The 23,416-nt window shown below is 41.0% G+C and overlaps 1 protein-coding gene across 1 annotated transcript in view; it reads right to left on the bottom strand.

Moving 5' to 3' along the window:
• Positions 1 to 313: 313 nt before the first annotated feature.
• LOC142840074 (uncharacterized) overlaps positions 314 to 23,416 on the bottom strand; it is a 46,279-nt gene continuing 23,176 nt past the window's right edge. The window contains exons 6-7 of the mRNA XM_075956550.1: positions 7,795 to 7,954; positions 314 to 575 (exon numbers count right to left, since the gene is read on the bottom strand). Of these exons, the coding sequence (XP_075812665.1) occupies positions 314 to 575; positions 7,795 to 7,954 (422 nt within the window). The remainder of the gene's footprint in view (positions 576 to 7,794; positions 7,955 to 23,416) is intronic.

The following is a 23,416-nucleotide window of genomic DNA, read 5'->3' as shown; positions in this document are numbered from 1 at the left end:
CTCTATGAAACTTGCAAGCAGCTTGGGAAGGCCATTTGGAATTGGGCTCCAGCACCTCCCAGCCCCTCCTCATTTCATTCAGTTGCTACCTGCCGGGCTGGTGGCTGTAAGCAGAGTTCCCAGGCTTGGGCTGTGACCAAGGCAGCTGGGAGGAGGATTCAGCTGGCAGTGGCTGCAAAGCCTTCCTCAGCGAGGTGGGCATGGCAAAGGCAGAGAGCAGCCTGCTATTCTTTACAGCCCTGGAGAACAGTAGGGGAAGTCAAAGTCTCCAACAGGTCTTTTTGTAATAATAGTGTGGGACACTCAGGAATAATCAGCCATCCTTTCGTCCATAGGCAAATGCTTTAGACATAGCGAGGGGGAACTCCTCCCCCTTTTTCCCCCATACACCCCAGAATTGGACACCAGGGTGTACAGTGTAAACAGGGGGGTGAATTTCAGTACTGTCACTGTGGATACTGCGTAGGCCTCTCAGGTGGGCAGAGCATCGCTTCAGTAGCCGGCTGTACTCGGTGCCGTTCTCCGACCCGCTTCTGCTCAGCAGCTGCTTTGGGAAGTGTCTCGAGCCCAAAGTCCTGTAGGGCCATTTTTCCTCACTGAAGTCCACATTCGACCACTCAGGGGCTGCTCTGTCTGAGGTGTGCAGTCTCTGCAGGTGTCATCTTCTGTTGCCTCCTTATCTGTCTAATTTTTTTCTTTACTAAGTCCTGGAGGGAGCATCTCTGCAGTCCCTCCATTTTCTGCAACTTGCTACGAATATCTGATGCTGACTGGCCTATAAAAGACATCACTGCATTGGCTTGGCAATCTGCTGCCATGGGATCAAAAGGGGTTTACACCCTGTACCCCTCCAATAGTCTTTCTAAAAATCCTCTAGGAGTACTATCAGACCTTTGTACTATTGCTCTTACCTTAGCCAAATTAGCAAATTAGTGGGGTGCTTTGCAACTCCCCCCCCCTTTCTTTAGACCTGCCAATTGGACTCTGGCAATAAAGACGGAGCTGCTCCCTACCAGCTGGAGTATTGAAGTCCCATCCTCTATCTTGTCCGGTGATTGGGTTGGCCTGCTGTCAGCTCCTGGGATATTTTTTTTTCCTCTGTGGTTAGGAGCACCTGTAAGAGCTGTTGGCAATCATCCCAAGTGGGGTTATGAATAACCAGAAGAGATTCTATAAGCCTGGTCACAGCCTGAGAGTTTCAAGAAAAGGAAGGGTTATAAGTAAAGATTAGAGGCAGAAAAGGGCAGTATTGTAATTGGCCTGTGTAACACCAGATTTGGTGTCACACCCTCAGTACAGTTCCCTCGTCACTGTACCAAATGCTAGTCGGGCAAAGGCCTGGAGGTTGAAAAGAAGACACAGAGAGACCAGAGTCATTCTAAAGGAGATTAGCTGAATGCCACTTTATTCAGCCTTTGGGAAGTCCTTATCTACCTAATTGCAGCACAAGGATTTCCCCCCAGGCAGGTGGGAAATTACCATATTAACAATGGAGTGAATGCCCTACAGCTAACCACCAGATGGGGCAGGGTTAGCACAGAAACACGCAGGAAGCTTAGTAGTTGATCATTAACTGTCCCCGCGAATGCACCACAGGAATAAGGGAGACCAGGGCATTACAGGTCCCCCTTTTGTATAAATTATGGCTAGGCCTGTCTTGGGTGGCATTGGACGTCAGGCAATACCCCTTACCAGTCATGGGAAAGCATCCAGGTCAAAACACATTTCCTGTCTTTGGTTGAGGCAGCCCCCCCAAAAGCCTTTCCCGTCTTTGGCTCATTAGTCATCCATCACCGAGTTCAGCCAGATTTGTGTTGAAAGATTCTCTGGGGCAATAGCTAAGAGGACTTGCCACGTGGCAACATTGACCTGAGCTTGCCTTTGGCTCTGGCATCACAACCATGAAGATGATGCTCCAGCACATGGAAGCATCCCTTAAGGAGACTGTGCCTGCTCAATTCTTAATAATTTTGCCCAAATTGGAGCCCTGTAAGTAAGGTCTCAGCGCTGGTGAAAATAACCCTGGTATAGCTAACTAGAATAATTTTAAGAGCCAATTTGTAAATTGTACACCTCAGGGTCTGTGAATAACATCAATAAGCTTATTACTGTAACAACTAGCAGTGGTCTTTAACCACAACCAAGAGCAAAATTAACTGCAATATTCATTTGTAAATTTAGCTCAATTTGAATGGCTATGGCCTTTGCAACCTGCCCTGAGAAGGTATCCTTTGTGCTAGCAGGAAGCAACTGACTGACTAATGAAAAATCCAGCAGCTTTAGCTGCTGTGGCAGCAACAGCTGTGGCTGCCGATATCATGGGATGGGTAGATGGGTAGACGAGTAGAGGAACAATCCTTGGCACTCAGACCACCGCAGCCAGCTCCTCAGGAAACCAGAAACTCTTCAGTTGACAAGCCAGAATCTCTTTGATCTCTCGGCTCCGTCCTGTCTTCAGGCTTCTGGACAGGAAAATCCACAGCACGCACTAGCCGCTCAGGTACCCATATTGGATTGTCAGCATCCTGCGGGAAAACACAAACAGCCCCTCTTCCCCACACCAGTACAGGATCTGGACCATGCCAGGTGCCATCTGATAGATTCTTCCATTTGACATGAGGCATCCCGGAAGAATCTTGCCGCCAATGCCTGTCAGCGGCGGTATGAGATTGAGCATCAACAGTCAAAAAATTTAAAATGTATAAAATAAAAGATAAATGATCTCTGGGGGTGGAACCATATACCCCCTTTTTTGTTTTATGAAAATAGGCTTTGAGCGTATTATGCGCTCGCTCCACTACAGCTTGTTCTTGAGGATTATAAGGTATTCCCGTTTTGTGCGAAATAGAAAACTCAGAGCAAAATTTAGCAAAGCTAGTATAGGCTGGTCCATTATCAGTCTTAACAGTTTTAGGAACTCCCATGTAGGCAAATGCCTGGAGACAATGACTTTTAACATCCCGTAATCTTTCTCCTGTGTGAGCTGAGGCAAAAATGAGCTGAGAATATGAATCTACGGTTACGTGAACATATTGCATGCGCCCAAAAGAAGGAACATGGATCACATTCATTTGCCATAAATGATTAGGGGAAGCCCACGAGGATTGACTCCCAAATGGGGAACAGTTAAAAGTTCTGTACACAGAGAGCACTTTTTAACAATATTAGTTACTTGCTCTCGAGATATCTTAAAATGAAATCTTAAAGATCCAGCATTGAGATGAAAACGATTATGAGCTTTTTCTGCAGCTTCATAAGATTCCTGACTCACTACATAAATTTGATGAGTAAGCTGATCAGCCAAAGCGTTTCCCTCACTCAAAGGACCAGGGAGGTCAGTATGAGCCCGCAAATGCCCTACGTAAATGGGTATAGATCGTGCCCAAAGCAAAGTTTGAATAGCCAATAACTGCATCTGGACTCGAGATACAGAGGCAACATAAGCTGCAGTTTCCAGTGGTGCAAGAATTTTGCTTATATACTGACTGTCAGTAAAAAGGTTAAATGGAATATCAACATATTTCTCTAGGGCCATCTGGACAGCAACCAATTCAGCCACCTGAGCAGAGTTAGTATTAACAGACTGAATATCAAAATCAGGAGGGGAGGCTACCACAGCTCTCCCAGTGGAAGATCCATCAGTAAACACATTTCGTGCCCCTGCCAGAGGCTGCAAAGAAATAATTTTAGGGAAACATACCGGATGATTTTTAAAGAAGGTGACTAACTCATCAGAAGGATAATGACTGTCTAACATGCAGGGATTAGTGCATAAAAGTAAAGTCCAATCTTCAGCAAAATTTTGCAACCAAATGCTGCCTGGGCATATGGTGTAATAACCTCATCAGGTAAAATTCCAAAAGTTTGCAAACTAAACTTATATCCTTTCTGAATAACACGTAGCACAGCTGATGGGTATGAGATAACAATTTTTACAGGTGACACATGTTCATGCACCCACAGGATGTGTCCTTGCTGCCAAAAAAACTCCAGTAGGACTATGCTTGGAGGGTGAAATTATCAACAGCAGTGGCTGACTATAGTCAATATAATTAATATGAGCAGAGGCAAGATTTTCTTCAATTAAAGTAATACATTGCTTTGCTTGAGGTGTTAACTCACGAAAGGAGGTTGGGTCTGGATTCCCCTGCAGAATGTCAAAAAAGTGGTTTTAAGTCTCCAGTAGGAATTCCCAGACTGGGCCGGACCCAAGTCAGGTCCCCAAGCAACTTTTAAAAATAATTCAAAGTTTGTAGTTTATCTAGGCGAAGAGTAACTTTCTGTGGTTTTACTCCTGTCTGCAACAGCTGATGCCCCAAGTATTGATATGGAAACTGTTGTTGTACTTTTTCACAAGCAATAACTAACCCAGCATGTGCTAGGCATTCTTGCAAGTCAGCAAAAGCCTCAAGGACTATTTCTGTGTCCTGTCCATCTAATAGGATGTCATGCAAATAATGACTTATATACAGTTGAGAATATACCTTATAGGGGCAATAACCTGTACCACAAACATTTGGCAAATTACAGAACTATTGGCCATACCCTGGGGCAATGTTACCCATTGGTAGCGCTTGTATGGTTCTTTGAAATTTATAGACGGTACACTGAAAGCAAATTTATCAGAGTCTTTTGGATGCAAGGGAATGGTGAAAAAACAATCCTTCAGGTCAATAACTAAAAGATGATATCCTGCAGGAATACCTACAGGCTGAGGCAACCCAGGTTGAGTTGTCCCCATAATTTCCATGCAATCATTTACTGCTCTAAGATCTTGCAATAACCTCCATTTACCAGACTTTTTCTTAATACTAAAGATAGGGGTATTCCTGGGAGAAGTGGATGGCACTATGTGTCCTGCTTCTAGCTGTTCCTGGACTAGAGTACAAGCAGCCTGTAATTTCTCCTTACTCAGGGGCCATTGTTCTATCCAAACAGGCTTTTCAGTTTTCCATTTTATAGGAATGCTTTCTGGCTGCTCTGCAATGACCCTAGGAAAAGTTTCCTAACCCTGCACTCTGTTCAGGTGACTGTTGTATTATTTTCTTGTCTGCTAAAATCTGCACATCCCCCTGCAGATTTTGGCCCAAACCCTGACCAGGGACAAAGCCCTGCTTCGATAGCATACGCTGCACAGGTTCAGTGGGCAGAACTGCTCCCATAGCTTGCAAAACATCTCTTCCCCACAAATTAAGAGGAAGGTGTTCTGGGACAAATGGTTTAAAAATGCCCTTATGGCCTTCTTCGTCCTCCCAATCTAAATATTGAGTACTGCACTCTGGAGAACTGGCCGTTCCTACTCCCTGCAAGGTCGTTGAGGCTGGCTGTAGAGGCCAGGTTGCAGGCCAGTGCTTTTTAGCAATCACTGAAGAATCAGCCCCTGTATCAGGAAGGCCTTGGAACCTTTTCCCATTTACTGTTAAAGTGAGGGTGGGGCGGTTCTCTAAACTAAGAAACCCAAAAAGCTCCAGGGGATCCAGTGAAGCCAAATCCCTTGTCTCCTCGTTCTTGTTTAAAGAAAGGATTAGTAGAGAGAAACATGGGTAAAAGCACTAATTGAGCTATTCTCGCTCTTTGAGGGATGACAAGGACTCCCATACCAGCTTCAATCATACTTTTAATTTCTCCAGTATAATCACAGTCTATAATTCCTGGTAAAATTTTGATTCCTTTGAGCGCAGAACTACTTCTACCCAAAACTATACCTACTGAATACTCTGGGATAGGTCCAAATACTCCAGTGCCCAAGGCCTGCACACCCATTTGTGGGGTCAATACTGCTCAGGCGGAGGTACAGAGATCTAGTCCTGCACTTCCTGAGGTGCCTCGTACAAGGTTATTCTGGGGGAAACCTGCTTCAGCATTTTTGCCTGCCGTCTTTTTTGCAATTTTCCTATATTTTACCTCTCCATAACAAGTAATCTCCCCCTGAAAGACAAGCCCTGCAAAGCTGCATCCAGTCACTGGGTATAAGGTTGAGCTCTGCAAAGGATTCCAATAAAGCTACAGTGAAAGGAGCATGAACTCCATAGTCCACAACTGTTTCTTTTAACTGCTTAATATCCTTAAAGGCCAGAGGGTTATGCTGCCTGGCCCTCTGTCCCTGCTGATCAATGTTTTCCACAACAGGATAAATCTGCTTCTCTCCACTTAGATTATTTAACCTGTCCCGGATCTCTCGGGTTTCTGCCTCTAAGTCCATAGGGGCAGAAGCAGTAGTGCAAGGATTTTGCGGAGGAGGTCTCATGGAGACATCTCCGTTTGCTTCCTTCCTTTCCTCTTTTTCTAACTTCTTTTTTATCAGTGCGATCTCCTTTTCTAAAATTTCTTCTTCTTCTTCTTCTATATCCTTTCTATTACTTCCTGTTCCTATAACTTCCTGTTCCTCAAAACTCTTAATAGAACTCACAGATTCTACTCCTCGAATCTCCTCAAGGGTTTTGTTTACACTCTCTAATTGCTCTTTCACTTTAACATCATCACTGAGAAGAGCATCTCTGACCAAGAGCCATAGTGAAAATATCGCCATGGGGAATTCTTGTGGCCCTCGCTCTTTCAGTGCATTTTGAAGATCAGCCTTTACCTGCTCCCAATCAGTAATATTAAAACCCCCTGATGTAGGAACCAGGGACTAAACTCTAACTGTCTTAATAATCTCTTGTGCTTTCTCAACTTTAATACCGGTGCCTTTATTTTCCAAAAGACCTAACAACTGGCCTGTTAACCGGCCCTTTAACAATGGAACAGAATAACTTGCACCCATAACCAATTCACCCTCGCGGCACAATTTCTAACCTGCTGGCCAGCCTTCCCGAGGGCGACCTCTCAGGGATCTCTACTTCTCGATCTCGCAGATGGGTCTAGTTGCCGATGATCATCCCAGCGGGGCCTCCAATTGTAACATCCGATTTGGTGTTACACCCTCGGTACAGTTCGCGCACCACTGTACCGAATGTGAGTCGGGCAAGGGCCGGGAGGTTGAAAAGAAGACACGTAGAGACCAGGGTCATTTGAAAGGTGAGCAGCTGAGTACCACTTTATTCAGCCTTTGGGAAGTCCTTATCTACCTAACTGCAGCACAAGGATCTCCCCCCAGGCAGGTGGGAAATTACCATATTAACAATGGAGTGAATGCCCTGCAGCTAACCACCAGATGGGGCAGGCATAGCACAGAAACACACAGGAAGCTTAGTTAGTTGATCATAAACTGTCCCCGCGAATGCAGCACAGAAATAAGGGAGACCAGGGCACTACAGGCCTGCAACTGAGCGAAGGGGAAATGCTTGGGAAGTCATTTTCATCTTTCCCCTGTCCCAGCATAGATGCTGAGTACTGAAGTTTTCAGGGCTAGGGCCCGACCAGCTGGGCTCCTCAGGAACGAAGTGCTTCCTCTGGGGGAGGAGGAGGAAGAAGTCTGTCCTGTTCTGCTGGATATCAGGAAGAACCAGAGGTGCCTGGATTCTGGGTTTCTTTTGCTCCAGTACAGGAAAGAGAGAAGACAAAGGGCTTGGGGAGGGGCAGCCATCACCTCTTCCAGTGGTGCGGCTGCTTTAGGAATCAGGGAAACTGATGATGGCTAGGGGGCCCGGTGCCAGGTTCTGAATTCCTGCAGGTGGATTTTAACAAAGACAAACTGACATACAAAAACAAAAAATACAATGAGACAGACATAAACTCAAAACCAGAAGTTGGTGCTCTCACCACCACTCTGGTGGAGAACTGAAAAAACACAAGAACAAAAAGACAGACATAGACTGAAAATCAGAAGCAGCGCGGCAACAAACTGATATTAACCTGGAAGGGAGTGGGCGATAAGGGCCACACTCCCTAGAAACTAAGATGACCTGGTCGCTCCTAGTTTCACAAATTGCCAGTGAAGCGTCCTCCACGGCTGGGCCAGGGAATGTTCCCGGACACGTCTGTCCCAAAGCCTGGTCCCCTTCAAATACTAGCCCTGCGCAGGTACAATGCTCAAGGTACTAATTCACAATTACACAGAAACAGAAACACAATACACAAACAGACAGACATAAAAATGAGCTCGTTGCTTTATACCTCCAACTGGGTTTAGAGTGTGTCTGGCAGCGACTCGATTCCTGGTCAGGGAACCAAATGTTGGACTCTAGCATCCAAACACTGAGAAGGAGTCGCCCCCAGAGACCATCTCACATACCACAGCCAATGCAAAAGCATGAGGATTTTATTAATTCTGTCATGACAGGGTCCCCCAGCATTCGGGAAGCCGAGGGACCGAACCAAAACTTACATATATGGGTAATTGTTCAGGAACTGAGTACATGCGAGTGTAGCTGTTAGGTCCTTGGTTCTCAGGGGAGGAGGGGAAGCACTATGGCACAGAGGCTGAGAGGATTCAGAATTGTCAAAAATGGCTTCAGGATTGTCTTAAAGTCTTACATTATAAATTACATTATTTGTTTTATTTATTCTTTTTTGAGACAAGGTCTTATGCTTTGCCTGGTCTGGAACTCACTAGGTCAGTGTGCCTCTTTGGTATGGGAAGTCCCTTTGTATATGTGTTGCTTATGATGGTTAATGAATAAAGAAGCTGCTTTCAGCCAATGACTTAACAGAATGTAGCCAGACTGGAAAAGCTATATAGAGAAAGTAGGCATAATCAGAAGAGAAGCCTTGTAGCCACCACAGGAGAAAGACACCACCAAGCGGTGGTATTAAAGGCTTATGCCACTATGCTCAGCTATGAATTACATCCTTTAAGATATGTGACAAATATTTCTGTATCTTTTGTAAAGACACCTAAGCACAGTGTCTCTCTCTATTTAGTACCTAATCTTCTGTGTACACACCTCCCCCTCAATGTCTCTTTGGCTTTTGCTGAAATATTTTCCTGTAGTGTAACCAAGGATTCAATATTACCCAAGTGGTGGTTCCTAAATAGGGCTCTTCCCAAGGCATTTGTAGCAATTCTGGACTGGATCTGCCACTGAAGTTGATACAGAGGTGAAAGGGAAGTTACCAGGGCTCAGAGACATCTTCTGAGCATGCATGAGTCAGGGCTGGCATCAGTCTGGCTAGGCTACTTTTAATTCAATCTCTGACAGGATATTATCTTCCCTTAAAAACTTAGTGTATCAGCTTTTCTTGATCTTGTGCATATTGTTAAATAAAGAGTTGGAGGGGTAATAAATCAATATGAACCTCTTACACAGTAATTGGAAAACAGGGTCCTTAAACATCAGATCGGTTAATCCTTCACTGGCAGCACTAGGAATCTAGTTTAAGAAAAATTGAAGGGCACAGCTATATCATGGTGGTGCCTACCTATAATCCTAGCACTTAGGAGACAGAAACAGGGAGATCAGAAGTTAAAGGCACTCCTCAAACACAAAGCAAGCTTAAGATCAGCCAGGGAAACATGAGACACATTCACACGCACATACACATGCAGGTGCACATTCACACACACAAGAATAAAAGAAAAATATGCAGCACTCGAGAGGCAGAGGCAGGCAGATGTCTGTGAGTTCGAGAACAGCCTGGGCTACAAGAGCTAGTTCCAGGACAGACTCCAAAGCTACAGAGAAACCTTGTCCTGAAAAACCAAAAAAAAAAGAAAAATCTGGTACAGTTATGATTAATATGTACAAATTCTACTTACAGAACAAAATACATTAATCCAAGTTAGAAAAAAATTGCAAACTTGATGCTCAAGTAGAACAGAAATGTTTAAATAAATTTCTGTGGAGTAAAATGGTGAAATGCAAAAGATAGAAAACATTTTTAAAGAAATATTGGATTATAGGAAATTATCATGATGTAATCAATGGTAGGGGAAATATGCAGAGCATAAAATATTGCATTAACTTCTGACGAATCTTATTTTTTTTTAATTATTGTCCTATGGATATATGTTTAGGTCTAGAAAATTCTGGAAAATTGTGGTGAGATACTAATACTTGCTTCCTTTCAGGGCAATGTGGTTACAGATAACTACTCTTCTTTTCACCTTTTTAGTAATGTTAGATATTTCTAAATAAATATGACCTTGGACCAAAAAAATGATGGTATTCTTCTTAAGAAGGCAGGGGACACCTTGTTCCAAACAGATGGGCTCCATGAGGGTGTAAGTGATGGAGATGGTGATGCAAGCTCAGCCATGTGGGAAGATAGAGAGAGAGGGTCAAAAATAAAAGTATGAAATATTGACAGGGATGAATAAAATAGTTGGGAGAAGGACATATGTGGGATAGAATATGGGATTTACCTATACTATTTGCCATCCTAGAAAAGGGTGAGGAAGAGGGAAGACTGTGGGCTTCAGGAGATTTCTTGGATGGGTAGAGATGCTACCGCCGTCTACTGTACTGCAAAAAAATATGTGGAACACAGGTAGCCTGTGCTGGGGAACTCCTGCAGTGAATAGCCTTTAAGATACCTGCCCACCTTGGGCATCATCTCATGTACGATAAATACAGACAAAGCCTCTTGGCTGTTGGATTTGGTTCCCATTCCCATTGCTCACAGAAGGCTCTGGACTAGTATTCTTTCTGTTAGTTTATTTCCAGATGAGTAAACCTTTGTTATCTCTGTTCTGGACTATTTAGGAACTCTTTGTACAACAACAAATTGGTGACCATATGGCTGGAATCCTCACTATTGCTGGGTCTCTCCTGCAGCCTTCCCCCACCACACACAGCTGAACTACCTCTCTGCAACTTAACCACCTCCCCTCTGGCACACAGCTGCACACCATTGTGTTGGCCTCCTAGAAGACAACTTCACAATTTCCTTCCTCCTATTCCCAAGTGGCTTAGTCCTTCCTACTAAGTGGCTGACTTACTGCTGCTTGTGGCTTTTGGCTGAAACCCCTCTGCAGCTTCCAGCTTCTCTGGCTTCTGCCAACCCTACTCTGATTAGGCTGAGCTCTGACTCTGGGAGGAGGGGCTTCTCCAGGTTGCATTTTAGATCAGCAAATGCCTGACACAAGCTTTGTTCTGTAATCTCATGGCTCACTGCTGTCTGCAAGCTCTATGTTCCTTGATGGTCTGCCCAAAACAAATCTGTAAGGGGATGTGCTGTTCTTAAGTAATTAACTAAATTTTGTTGTGTTTTGTTTTTTTTAAAGATTGATAGAGCATTGTATTTTTTATTTTTTTATATTTATTGATTGATTGATTTAAATTTTCTACCGCCTCCCATCCTTCCATTTCCCTCCCACTCCCTCTCCCCCTCTCTCTCCAGTCCTAAGAGAAGTCAGGATGCCCTTTCTTGTGGGAAGACCAAGGCCCCCCTCTCCATTCTAGGAAGGTGTGCATCCAAATAGACTAGGCTCACAAAAAGCCAGTACATGCAGTAGAATCAAAATCCAGTGTCATCATTGGCTTCTCAATCCACCCTCATTGTCAGCCACATCCAGAGAGTCTGGTTTGATAACATGCTTGTCCAGACCCAGTCCAGCTGGCCTTGGTGAGCTCCCACTTGATCGGTTCCAGAGTCTCCGTGGGTGGACGCACCCCTCATGGTCCTGCCTTCCTTTCTTATATTCTCCCTCCTTCTGCTCTTCATCTGTGCTTTGGCGGCTCAGTCCAGTGCTCCAATGTGGGTCTCTGTCTCTATCTCCATCCATCACCCGATGAAGGTTCTATGATGATATTCAAGATATTCATCAGTGTGGCTATAGGACAAGGCCAGTTCAGGCACCCTTTCCTCTACTGATCAAGGATGTAGCTGCGGACATTCCCTTGGACACCTGGGAAGCCCTCTAGAGCCAAGTCTCTTGCCAACCCTAAAATGGCTCCCTTAATTAAGATATCTTCTTCCCTGATCCCATATCCACCCTTCCTCCATCTAAACCCTCCCAGTCCCCCAAAATCTCTCCATACTCCCTTTTTCCCTTCTTTCTTCCCCTCTCCCCATCCATCAACTCCAACCCCTTCCCCATGCTCCCAACTTTTGCCTCGTGATCTTGTCTGCTTCCAATTATTAGGAAAATCTATATGTTTTTCTTTGGGTTCACCGTGTTATTTAGCTTCTCTAGGATCATGAACTATAGGCTCAATGACCTTTGTTCATGACTAGAATCCACTAATGAGGTAGTACATACCATATTCATCTTTTTGGGTCCTCTCACCACATAATAATCAAAACACTAAACATACAGAGTAAAGAAAGAATATTAAGAGCTGTAAAGGAGGGGGGTGGAGAGATGGCTCAGTGGTTAAGAGCATGGCCTGCTCTTCCAAAGGTCCTGAGTTCAATTCCCAGCAAATACATGGTGGCTCAGAACCATCTGTAAAGAGGTCTGACACCCTCTTCTGGCCTTCAGGCATACAGGCAGAATATTGTATACATAATAAATAAATAGTTTTTTTTTTTTTAAAAAAAAGAGCTGTAAAGGAAAAAGGCCATGTACCACTTAAGGCAGACCTATCAGAATTACACCTGACTTCTCATTGAAAACAATAAAAGCCAGAAGGTCACTGTCAAGATTTATGCAGACATTAAGAGACCACAGATGCCAGCCCAGACTACTATATCCAGTAAAACTTTCAATAACCATAGAAGGACAAAACAAGATATTCCAGGACAAAACTAGATTTAACCAGTACCTAGCCACAAACTCAGCCATACACAAAATACTAAAAGGAAAACTGAAGAAAGTTAGGTTAACCAACAAAAGCACAGAAAATTGATGGTCTCATAGCAGTAAATCCAAAAGAAGGGAAAAAGGCACGAATTAACATCACCAACAATGAATACTAAATTAATAGAAGATAGCAATCACTGGTCATTAATAACTCTTAATATAAATGGAATCAACACACCTATATAAAGACACAGGCAAACACAATGGATACAAATTCAGAATCCATTCTCCTCCTGCATAAAAGAAACACATCTCAACCTCAAAGACAGACATTGTCTCAGAGTAAAGGGTTGGAAAAAGTATTCAATCAAATTGACCTAAGAAACAAGTGGCTGTAGATATCCTAATATCTAACAAGATAGACTTCAAGCTAAAATTGATCAGAAGAGACAAGAAGGTTATTTCATATTAGTCATAAGAAAAATCTATCAAGAGAAATCTCATTACTGAACATCAATGTCCCAAATATAAGGCCACGCTCATATGTAAAAGAAACACTTCTAAAGCTTAAAACATACATAAAACCCCACATACTAATAGTGGAAACTTCAATGTTCCCCTCTCACTACTGGACAGGTCATTCAGACAAAAAAGTAACAGAGAAATAAGGTATCTAACAGATGTTATGACTCAAATGTACTTAACAGACTTTTATAGAATATTCCTTTTAAACAGAAAAGAATATATTTTCTTCTCCATACCTGCTGGAACTTACTCAAAAATCAACCACATACTCAGTAACAAAACAAACCTCAACAAATACAAAAAAAAAATCAGAATACCCCTATGTACTTTATCAGATCATCATGGTTAAAAACTAGAAGTCAACAGCAATACTAATTTCATCAAATCCACAAACATGGAAATTAAACAATGCTAACCAGAATCATCAATGGGTCAAGGAAGAAAAAAAAGAAGAAATTAAAGAATTTCTAAAATTCAATGAAAATGACCACACAACATATCCAAATTTATGGGACACAATGAATGTAGTGTTAAGAGAAAAGTTCATAGCACTAAATGCCTACATATAGAGGACAGAAAAATCCCACATTAGTGAATTAACAAAACCTTTGAAAACTTTTGAACAAAAAGTAGTAAACTCACCTAAGAAATTAAGACAGCAGGAAAAATCAAATTAAGAGCTGAAATCAACAAAATAGAAACAGAAAAAAACAATACAAAGAATCACTGAAACAAAGAGTAGGTTCTTATAGAAAATCAGCAAAATAGACAAAACTTTATCCAAATTAACCAAAAGGCAGAGAGAAAATATGCAAATGAACAAAATCAGAAATGAAAAGGGGGGCAGAACAACAGACATGGAGGAAATACAGAGAATCATCAGGTCATATTTTGAAAACTCCACAAAATTGGAAAACTTAAATGAATGGACAACTTTCTGGATAAATATCACTTACCAAAATTAAATCAAGACCAGATAAACAAATTTAACACACCTATAACTGCTGAATAAATAGAAACAGCCATCAAAAGACTCCCAACCAAAAAAAGCCCAGGACCAGATGGTTTCATCTCAGAATTCTACAAGACTTTCACAGAAGAACTAATACCAATACTCCTTGAATTATTTCACATAATAGAAACAGAAGGAACAATGCCAAACCCCTTTTTTGAGGCTACAATTACCCTGACACTCAAACCACAGAAAGACATTATAAAGAAAATTACAGACCAATCTCACTTGTGAACATTGATCCAAAAATACAAATAAAAAAAACAAAAAAACTGGCAAATCAAGTCCAAGAACACATCAGATCATTCATCCACTGTGATCAAGTTGGCTACATCCAAGAGATGCAAGAATGGTTCAACATACAAAAATCTCTCAGCATAATCCACCATATAAACTAACTGAAAAATAAAAACCACATGATCATCTCATTAGATAACGAAAAAGCATTAGATAAAATACAACATACCTTCATGATATAAGGAATATACCTAAACATAATAAATGCAATACTCAGCAAGCCAACAGCCAACATGAAACTAAATGTAGAGAAACACCCAGCAATTCCATTGAAATCAAGAACAAGACAAGATTGTCCACTCTCTTCATATCTATTCAATATAGTTCTTGAGGTTTTAGGTAGGGCAATAAGACACCATAAGGAGATCAAGGGACTACAAATCAGAAAAGAAAAAGCCAAATGCTCACTGTTTGTTGATGGCATGATAGTTTACATAAGCGATCCCAAAATTCTACCAAGGAACTTCTACAACTCATAAACATTTTCAGCAATGTGGCATGATCCCGGATCAGAAAAAAAAAAAACAATATCTCTCCTATACAAAGATAATAAAAGGGCTGGAAAAGAAATCAGAGAAACAACACCCTTCACAATAACCAAGAGTAGAATAAAATATTTCGAAGTAACTCTAACCAAACAAGTGGAAGACTTGTATAACAAGAACTTTGAATCTTTGAAGAAAGAAATTAAGAAGAAAACAGAAAGTGGAAAGATCTCCCATACTTTATGCTAGGCAAAATAAACATAGTAAAAATGGCAATCTTACTACAAAAGCACTCTACAGATTGAATGCACTGCCCATCAAAATCCCAGAAAAATTCTTCACAGACCTCGAAAGAACGGTACTCAATTTCACATGGAAAAGAAAATATCCCAGGATAGCCAAAACAATCCTGTGCAATAAAAGAACTTGGGGAGGCATCACAATTCCTGACTTCAAACTTTACTACATAGCTACAATACTGAAAACAGCCTGATATTGGCAAAAGAACAGACAGAAGATGAATGAACCAAATCAAAGAACCAGATATTAATCCATACACCTTTGAACACCTGATTTCTGACAAAGCAAAAAATATCAAATGGAAAAAAGAAAGCATATTTAACAAATGATGCTGGAATGACTGGATATCAACATGTAGAAGAATAAAAATAGACCCATACCTATCACCATGCACAAAACTCAACTCCAAATGGATCAAAGACCTCAACATGGAGCCAGCCTCATTGAAATTTATAGAAGAGAAAGTGGGAAGTACACATGAACACAAGGGCACAGGAGACCACTTCCTAAATATAACCCCAGCATCACAGACACTGAAAGAAACAATTAATAAATTAGACCTCCTGAAACTGAAAATCTTCTGTAAAGCAAAGGAGATGGTCAACAGGACAAAACAACAGCCTACAGAATGGGAAAAGATCATCACTAACCCCACATCAGAGGTCTGATCTCCAAAGTAGACAAAGAACTCAAGAAATGGGTCGTCAAAAGAACAAATAATCTAATTTTAAAAAATGGAGCACAGACCTAAACAGAGAACTCGCAACAGAGGAATCTAAAAGGGCTGAAAGACACTTAAGGAAATGTTCAACATCTTTAGTCATCAGAGAATTGCAAAACAACTCTGAGATTCTGTCTTATACCAGTAAGAATGGCCAAGATCAGAAACACTGATCACAACTTATGCTGGAGAGATTGTGGGGAAAAGGGAACACTTCTGCATTGCTGGTGGGAATTCAAGGGGTACAACCTCTTTGGATATCAGTGTTGCGATTTCACAGAAAAGTAGGAAACAACTTTCCTCAAGACCCAATAATACCACTTTTGGGTATATAACCAAAGGATGCTCAAAAATGCACAAGGACATGTGCTCAACTATGTTCATAGCAGCTTTGTTTGTCATAGCCAGAACCTGGAAACAACCTAAATGTTCTTTGACCAAAGAATGGATAAGGAAAATGTGGTACATTTACACAATGGAGTAGTACACAGCAAAAAAATGACAGCTTGAATATTGCAGGAAAATGGATATAGCTAGAAAATATTATTTTGAGTGAGGTAACCAAGACACAGAAAGAAAACTGACACATATACTCACTTATAGGTGGTTTTTAAAAATAAAGCAAAGAAAACTAGCCTACAAACCACAATCCCAGAGAACTTAGACAACAATGAGGACATTAGGAGGGACTTACATAGATATAATGTACATGGGAAATAGAGAAAGACAGGATCTCCTGACTAAATTGGCAGCATAGGGACAATGGGGGAGTGTTAAAGGGGGTAGGGAAAAAACAGGAAGGGGAGTAAAGAGCAATGTAGAACTCAAAAAATTCAATAAAAAAATACATTCCTAAAAATGTCATTTGGTCATAAAAATATTAGAAAACCCATTAGCCCAGACAATGAGAGCAACAATGAATAAATGGCACCACCAGAAACTGAGAAGCTTCTGTAAAGCAAATGATACTCTCATTAAGACAAAAAGGCATCCTACTGAATGGGAGAAGATTTCATCAACCCCATATTAGACAAAGGACTGATCTCCAAAATATATAATGAACGCAAGAAACTAGACACTAGCCGGGCGATGGTGGCGCATGCCTTTAATCCCAGCACTCGGGAGGCAGAGGCAGCCAGATCTCTGTGAGTTCAAGACCAGCCTGGTCTACAGAGCTAGTTCCAGGACAGGCTCCAAATCCACAGAGAAATCCTGTCTCGAAAAACCAAAAAACAAAAAAAAAAAACCTAGACACTAAAATTCTAATTAACCCAATTTAAAAATGGGGAGCTGAATTGAACAGAGAATTCTCAACAGAAGAAGTTCAAAAGGCCAAAAGACACTTAAGGTCATGTTCAACTTCCTTAGTGATCATGGAAATGCAAATCAAAAAACTTTGAGATACTATCTTACACCTGTCAGAATGGCTAAAATCAAAAACATCAATGATAGCCTTTGCTTGAAAAGATGTGGAGTAAGGGGAATGCTCACTCATCCACTGCTGGTGGGAATGCAAACGTGTGACACCATTTTGGAAATCAGTGTGGTGGTTTCTCAGGAAATTCAGAATCAACCTACCTCAGGATCCAGCAATACCACTCTTGGGAATATATCCAAGAGATGCCCAATCATGCTACAAAAGCATTTGTTCGACTATGTTTATAGCAGCACAGTTTGTAATAACTAGAACCTGGAAATAACCTTGATGCCCCTCAATGGAAGAATGGATAAAATGTGAAATATATATATATGAGTACTACTTAGTGGGAAAAAAATGACATCTTGAATTTTGCATGCAAATGGATGGAAATAGAAAACACTATCCTGAGTGAGATAACCCAGACCCAAAAACATGAATTTGGTACGTACTCTCTCATTTGTGGACTCTAGTCATAAACAAAGGATACTAACCCTATAATTCACAAGCCTAGAGAAGCCAAATAACAAGGTGAACCCAAAGAAAAACACATATAAGTCCTCCTGGAAATTGGAAGCAAAAAAGATTTCCAGGCAATAGTTGTGAGCATGGGGCTGGGGGTAGGGGTGGGGGTGAAGTTGGCAGAAGGGGAAAGGGGAAGAGAGAAGGGAGAAGGGAAGGACTGGCAAGAGCTTGGGGGAGGGGGAGGATGGAGATGGAGGAAGGGCTGATATAGGAGCAGGGAAGAGGATAACTACATTAAGGAATGCATTTTAGGGTTGGCAAGAGACTTGCCTCTAGAGGAGATCCCAGGTGTTCATGGGGATGTCCCCAGCTAGGTCCTTGGACAGCAGAGGCAAAGGTGCCTGAACTGTCCTTGCCCCACTATCACACTGATGTGAGATCAGACTATCACATTGATGTCGAATATCACCATAGAATCTTCCTTTGGCCACGATGGATGGAGATAGAGACAGAGACCCTCATCAGAACAACGGACTGAGCTCCCAAGGTCCAGTTGAAGGGCAGAAGGAGGGAGAACATGAGCAAAGAAGTCAGGACCTCGAGGGTTTGGTCCACCCACTGAGACAGTGTGCCTGTTCTAATGGGAGCTCACCAAATCCATGTGGACCGGGTATGAATGAGCACGTGATCAAACCGGACTCTCTGAATGTGGCTGACAATGGGGGCTGACTGAGAAGCCATTGTTAAAGGCACTGGGACTTGTTTTATGGCATATTCTGGCTTTTTGGGACCCTAGTCTATTTGGATGCACAGCTCCCTAGGCCTGGATGTCGGGGGGGGGGGAGGGGGGCCTTGGACTTCCCACAAGACAGGGTTCCCTGCCCTCTCTCAAGCAGGGAGAGGGAGGGAGGAGGTAGATTGGGGAGTGGGAAGGGATTTGCTGCAGCCTCTAAGCCATGGCTTGCACTGTTCTCACTATCTGGAATATTTTCATTTTTCCTACACTTGTAGTTGATCTGTCTCTTCTGGTTCTGTTTGCACACACCACATGCTTTCTGTCTCAGGAAGGGGGCAGCTACTGACCTATAAGCCTGTGAGTGAGCCCACCCCCAGAGAGATAATCTGTTAGGTTCTTTGTATGGGCTACAGCTTTAGATGTCTCCTTTGTGTTTACATCTCTACTTCAGAATCAGAAATGGTTTTAGAATTAGACAGTGTCAATCCTTCTCTAAATCCAAGCAGAACGTTAAAAGAATAACGCTAAACTTCTGTCTCATATCAATAGCCTTCTGCTATGGGACAGAAAGAAGATAGATTTTAAAGGAACATTTTACTTTCCTTCATGCCCATTTTGTCTATATCTTATATTTCAGTAAAAATATGTCTACATGAATAATATTTACATTTTCAACAATGAACAGCTTCCAAGAAGAAGACATTGGCGCTCCACAATGTCTCTACCTGATTGATATGAAAGCATGATGCTAATAGCACTATGAGACCGACTTATGGGTACAAGCTGCAGATATGGTGCACCTTCTTACAATGTTCTGGCCACAATTCCAAATAAGAACTTCAGAACAACCCTATCAAATACTTAGAAATCATTTTACTTTTATAATATCACATAGAAAGAACATCTGGAAGCAATTCTAGAAGATGCCATCCCCTCTCCCAACAAAGGTTGTTTTCATTGTCAGGGACAACATTTAAGAGTTGATTATTACTCATATAGGCTTGGGTGAAATTATGTATACCCAGAGATCTCAAAAAAAGATGGAAAATTGAATGGGATAATAGGTAGATTACTTACTCACACTACTAATAATAGTTTGTAATAGAAGGAATAGTTGTGAACTATTATTTTTGGATAATTTACATTGGTATAGACTTTTCTTTGATACAAATTCAAATTATACTTATCATATAGAATATTTCTATTTTTGTTTAGAATGTTTGTAACACCTATGCAAAGTTATTTTGTCAGATTGTATCTATGCATGATTCTACCTGTTTAAAACATTTTGTTTATTGACACAATTTTATGAGATATTTATCATATTGCATTATATAATTCTACCTCTGATCAAGATACTTATACATGGTTTATATTTTGATATCATTTTCCTGCTTTACTGCATAGCTGGTTAAAGATTTTTTATATTCTGATAGGAAGTCTTAATGTTCAACATTGTAATGAGACTTTAGTTGATTGCTCAGGCAGTCAGTCGTCTCTGTCATCTACTACACTTTTTGCGGGCTGCTGGACTTAACTACCTGCCTACTCAAGTAATATTAATGCTCTTCTCAGGCCTTTGATGGGGCTGAAGATAAGATAATCATACTTACTAATCATCCTCTTGTGATCTAGCCCAGCCATTCCTACAAGACATGAATTCCTTAGGATAAAATGCTTATCAAAACATTAGTATATATTCCTTCCTTACTATTGATTATGCTTATAACTCTAACTTTATATTTGACATATGTTTCTTGTATACATAGTTTTTTTTTTTTTTGGTTTTTTCGAGACAGGGTTTCTCTGTGGCTTTGGAGCCTGTCCTGGAACTAGCTCTGTAGACCAGGCTGGTCTCAAACTCACTTAGATCCGACTGCCTCTGCCTCTGCCTCCCGAGTGCTGGGATTAAAGGCGTGCGCCAACACCACGCGGCTTGTATACATAGTTTTGTATTGAGTTTGGAATTTTTTTTTCTTTCTTTTTATTTTTGGTTTTTCGATACAGGGTTTCTCTGTAGCTTTGGAGCCTGTCCTGGAAATAGCTCTTGTAGACCAGGCTGACCTCGAACTCACAGAGATCCCCCTGCCTCTGCCTCCCAAGTGCTGGGATTAAAGGCCTGCGCCACCACCACCCTGCCAAGTTTGGAATTTCTTATTTAAGCAAAAGGGTTAGGTGCTGGGAGAGCTTCTTCAGTCAATAGCCTGTAAGATACCACTCCACTTGGGCATGGTCTCATACATTATAAATCAATCTGTAAACTGTGTGGTCACTTTCTTCAATTCAGCTCTTGATTCTGGCTGCTAGATTCATTGGATACAACATCCGTTGCCCTGGGACTGGAGATATGGCTCAGTGGTTAAGAGCACTGACTGCTCTTCCAGAGGACCTGGGTTCAATTCCCAGCACCCACATGGTAGCTCACAACTGTCTGAAGATCCAGTTGCAGGGGATCTGACACCTTCACACATAAAAATAAAGTTAAATAAACCATAAAAATATTTTTTTTAAAAAAAAATCCATTGCCCTGTAGGTGCTCATCTGACCTATAAAAGCCCAAGATATTCTTATACTCTAACTTGGTATTTTCAAAAGTTAACGATTCAATTAGTACTCACATAGTTCAGGGTCTGTCACTCTGACTTGTACAACCTTCAAAATTCATAATAAAAACATGAACTCAGTGTTTAATGGTGAATTTAGAATGAATGCAGCTATATTAAGTAAAATCAAACACTTCTCTCTCTCATGTGTGTGTGATCATAGGTTTGGAAACATGGGGAGATATGGCATACACCTTCAATTTTCTTTTGGAAAATATGTGTGGATTGCTTTTACTTAAATGTCACAAATCAGTTTGCCTTGGAAAGAGGAATTATTTTATTCAGCTACAAAATTAAGCATATTTCAGCTATTCATTTTGTACTTTGTATAATTCACCCATGAACTGCTGTTTACCAAGGATTTTTTAACTATCTTTTATTCAACTACTCTCCCTTCCAGTCCCCTTTCCCTTTCCCATGATCCACACGTTCCCTATTTACTAAGATCTTGTCTTTGTCTAAGTCTATATAGAATAGATTTATGTATATCTCTTTGTTTCCATTTTGTTGTCTATGTCCTTTGAGAATTGTAGACTGGTTGTCCTCTGTTTTATATTTAAATGCCACTTAGGAGTGAGTACATTTATATTTTTCTTTCTGGGTCTGGGTTAACTCACTCTTATCTTTTCTAGATCCAAAAATTTGCCCATAAATTTGAAGATGTAATTGTCTTTATACATGTTAATTTCTTTGTCCATTCTTCAGTGGAAGGGATGTTTTTAGGTTCTGGCTGTGAACAAATAATATTGCTGTGAACATAGTTGACCACTAGTCCTTGTAGTATGCCTGAGTATCCACTAGGTACCTATCAAAAATGGTATTGCTGGGTTTTAAGATAGGTTGTTTCCTAATTTTCTTACTTTATAATTTTTGGTTTTCCAAGACACGGTTTCTCTGTAGATTTGGAGCCTGTCCTGGAACTAGCTCTTGTAGACCAGGCTGGCCTTGAAGTCAGAGGGGCCTGTCTCTGCCTCCCAAGTGCAGGGATTAAAGGCATACCTCACAACCAGGCAGTTGGCTTTCTAATTTTCTGAGAAAACACCATATCAAAGTGGCTGACTCAGTTTGCACCCCCATCAGCAATGGAGGAGTGTTCCCTTAACCCCACATCCTGTCCAGTGTAAGTTGTCACCAATGTTTTTTATTTTGCCTATTATTACAGATATGAGGGAATTTTAGAGTTGTTCTGATTTTCATTTCTCTAATCGCTAAGGAGTTTGGAAATATCACTAATCTCTCAGTAATTTTAGATTTATAAGTTGAAAGTTGTTTATGTCTGTACTCCATTTAATATTGGATTATTTATTCTTTTGATGACTATTTCTTTTATTTCTTTATGTTTTAAAGATCAGTCCTCTGTCCAATGTGGGGTAGGTGAAGATCTTTTCCCATACTATAGGCTGCCTTTTTTGTATTTCTGATCATGTCTTTGGTTCACAGAAACTTTTGTTTCAAAAGGTCTCATTTATTAATTATTTCTCTCAGTGTCTGTGCTGCTGGGGTTATAATTTGAAAGTGGTCTCTTTTGCCAGTGTGTTCAAGTATACTTCCTATGTCTTTTATGTGGTTTAGGCTGTTTGGCTTTATGTTATGGTCTTTGATCCTTTTGGACTTGAGTTTTATTCATGATGATAGATGTGGATCTACTTTCATTCTTCCCCACATTGATATTCACTTGTGCCAGCATCATGTTAAATATGCTTTCTTTTTCCATCATATATTTTTTTGTTCTTTGACAAAATTCAGGTGTTGTAGGTGAGTGGATTGATATCCGATTCTTAGAATCAGTTCCATTGGTCCTCCTGTCTGTTTTTGTGCCAATACCAGGCTCTTTTCAGTACTGTAGCTCTGTAGTAGATTTAAGTCAGGGAATGTTATGACTCCAGAAATTATTTTTTGCATACAGTTGTTTTGCATATCCTGCATTTTTTTTTTGCTTTACTATATGAAGTTGAGTATTTTTATTTTGAGGTCTGTGAAGAATTTTTCTGATGTTTACATGGGAATGGCATTGAACCTGTAGATTGTTTTTGGAAAGGTTTTCATTTTTACTATCTTGATTTCTACCTAACAGGGGCAAGGGACATCTTCCCATTCTCCGGTGTCTTCTTCAGTTGTTTTCTTCAAAGTTTTAATGTTCATTTCCTACAGTACTTTCACTTTTTTAGTAAGTGATTCCATAATATTTTATATTATTTCTGCCTATGGTTAACGGTGATAATTCCATAATATATTAATTCTAGCCAACTTTTTCAAAAAATGTTCCTTGTAACCACCTTCTATCTACCTT

This window comes from Microtus pennsylvanicus, chromosome 22 (genome assembly GCF_037038515.1).
Source record: "Microtus pennsylvanicus isolate mMicPen1 chromosome 22, mMicPen1.hap1, whole genome shotgun sequence".
Taxonomy (NCBI): Eukaryota; Metazoa; Chordata; class Mammalia; order Rodentia; family Cricetidae; genus Microtus; species Microtus pennsylvanicus.
The sequence above is the reverse complement of the archived record's forward strand: the minus strand, read 5'-3'. Positions and strand labels throughout refer to the sequence as shown.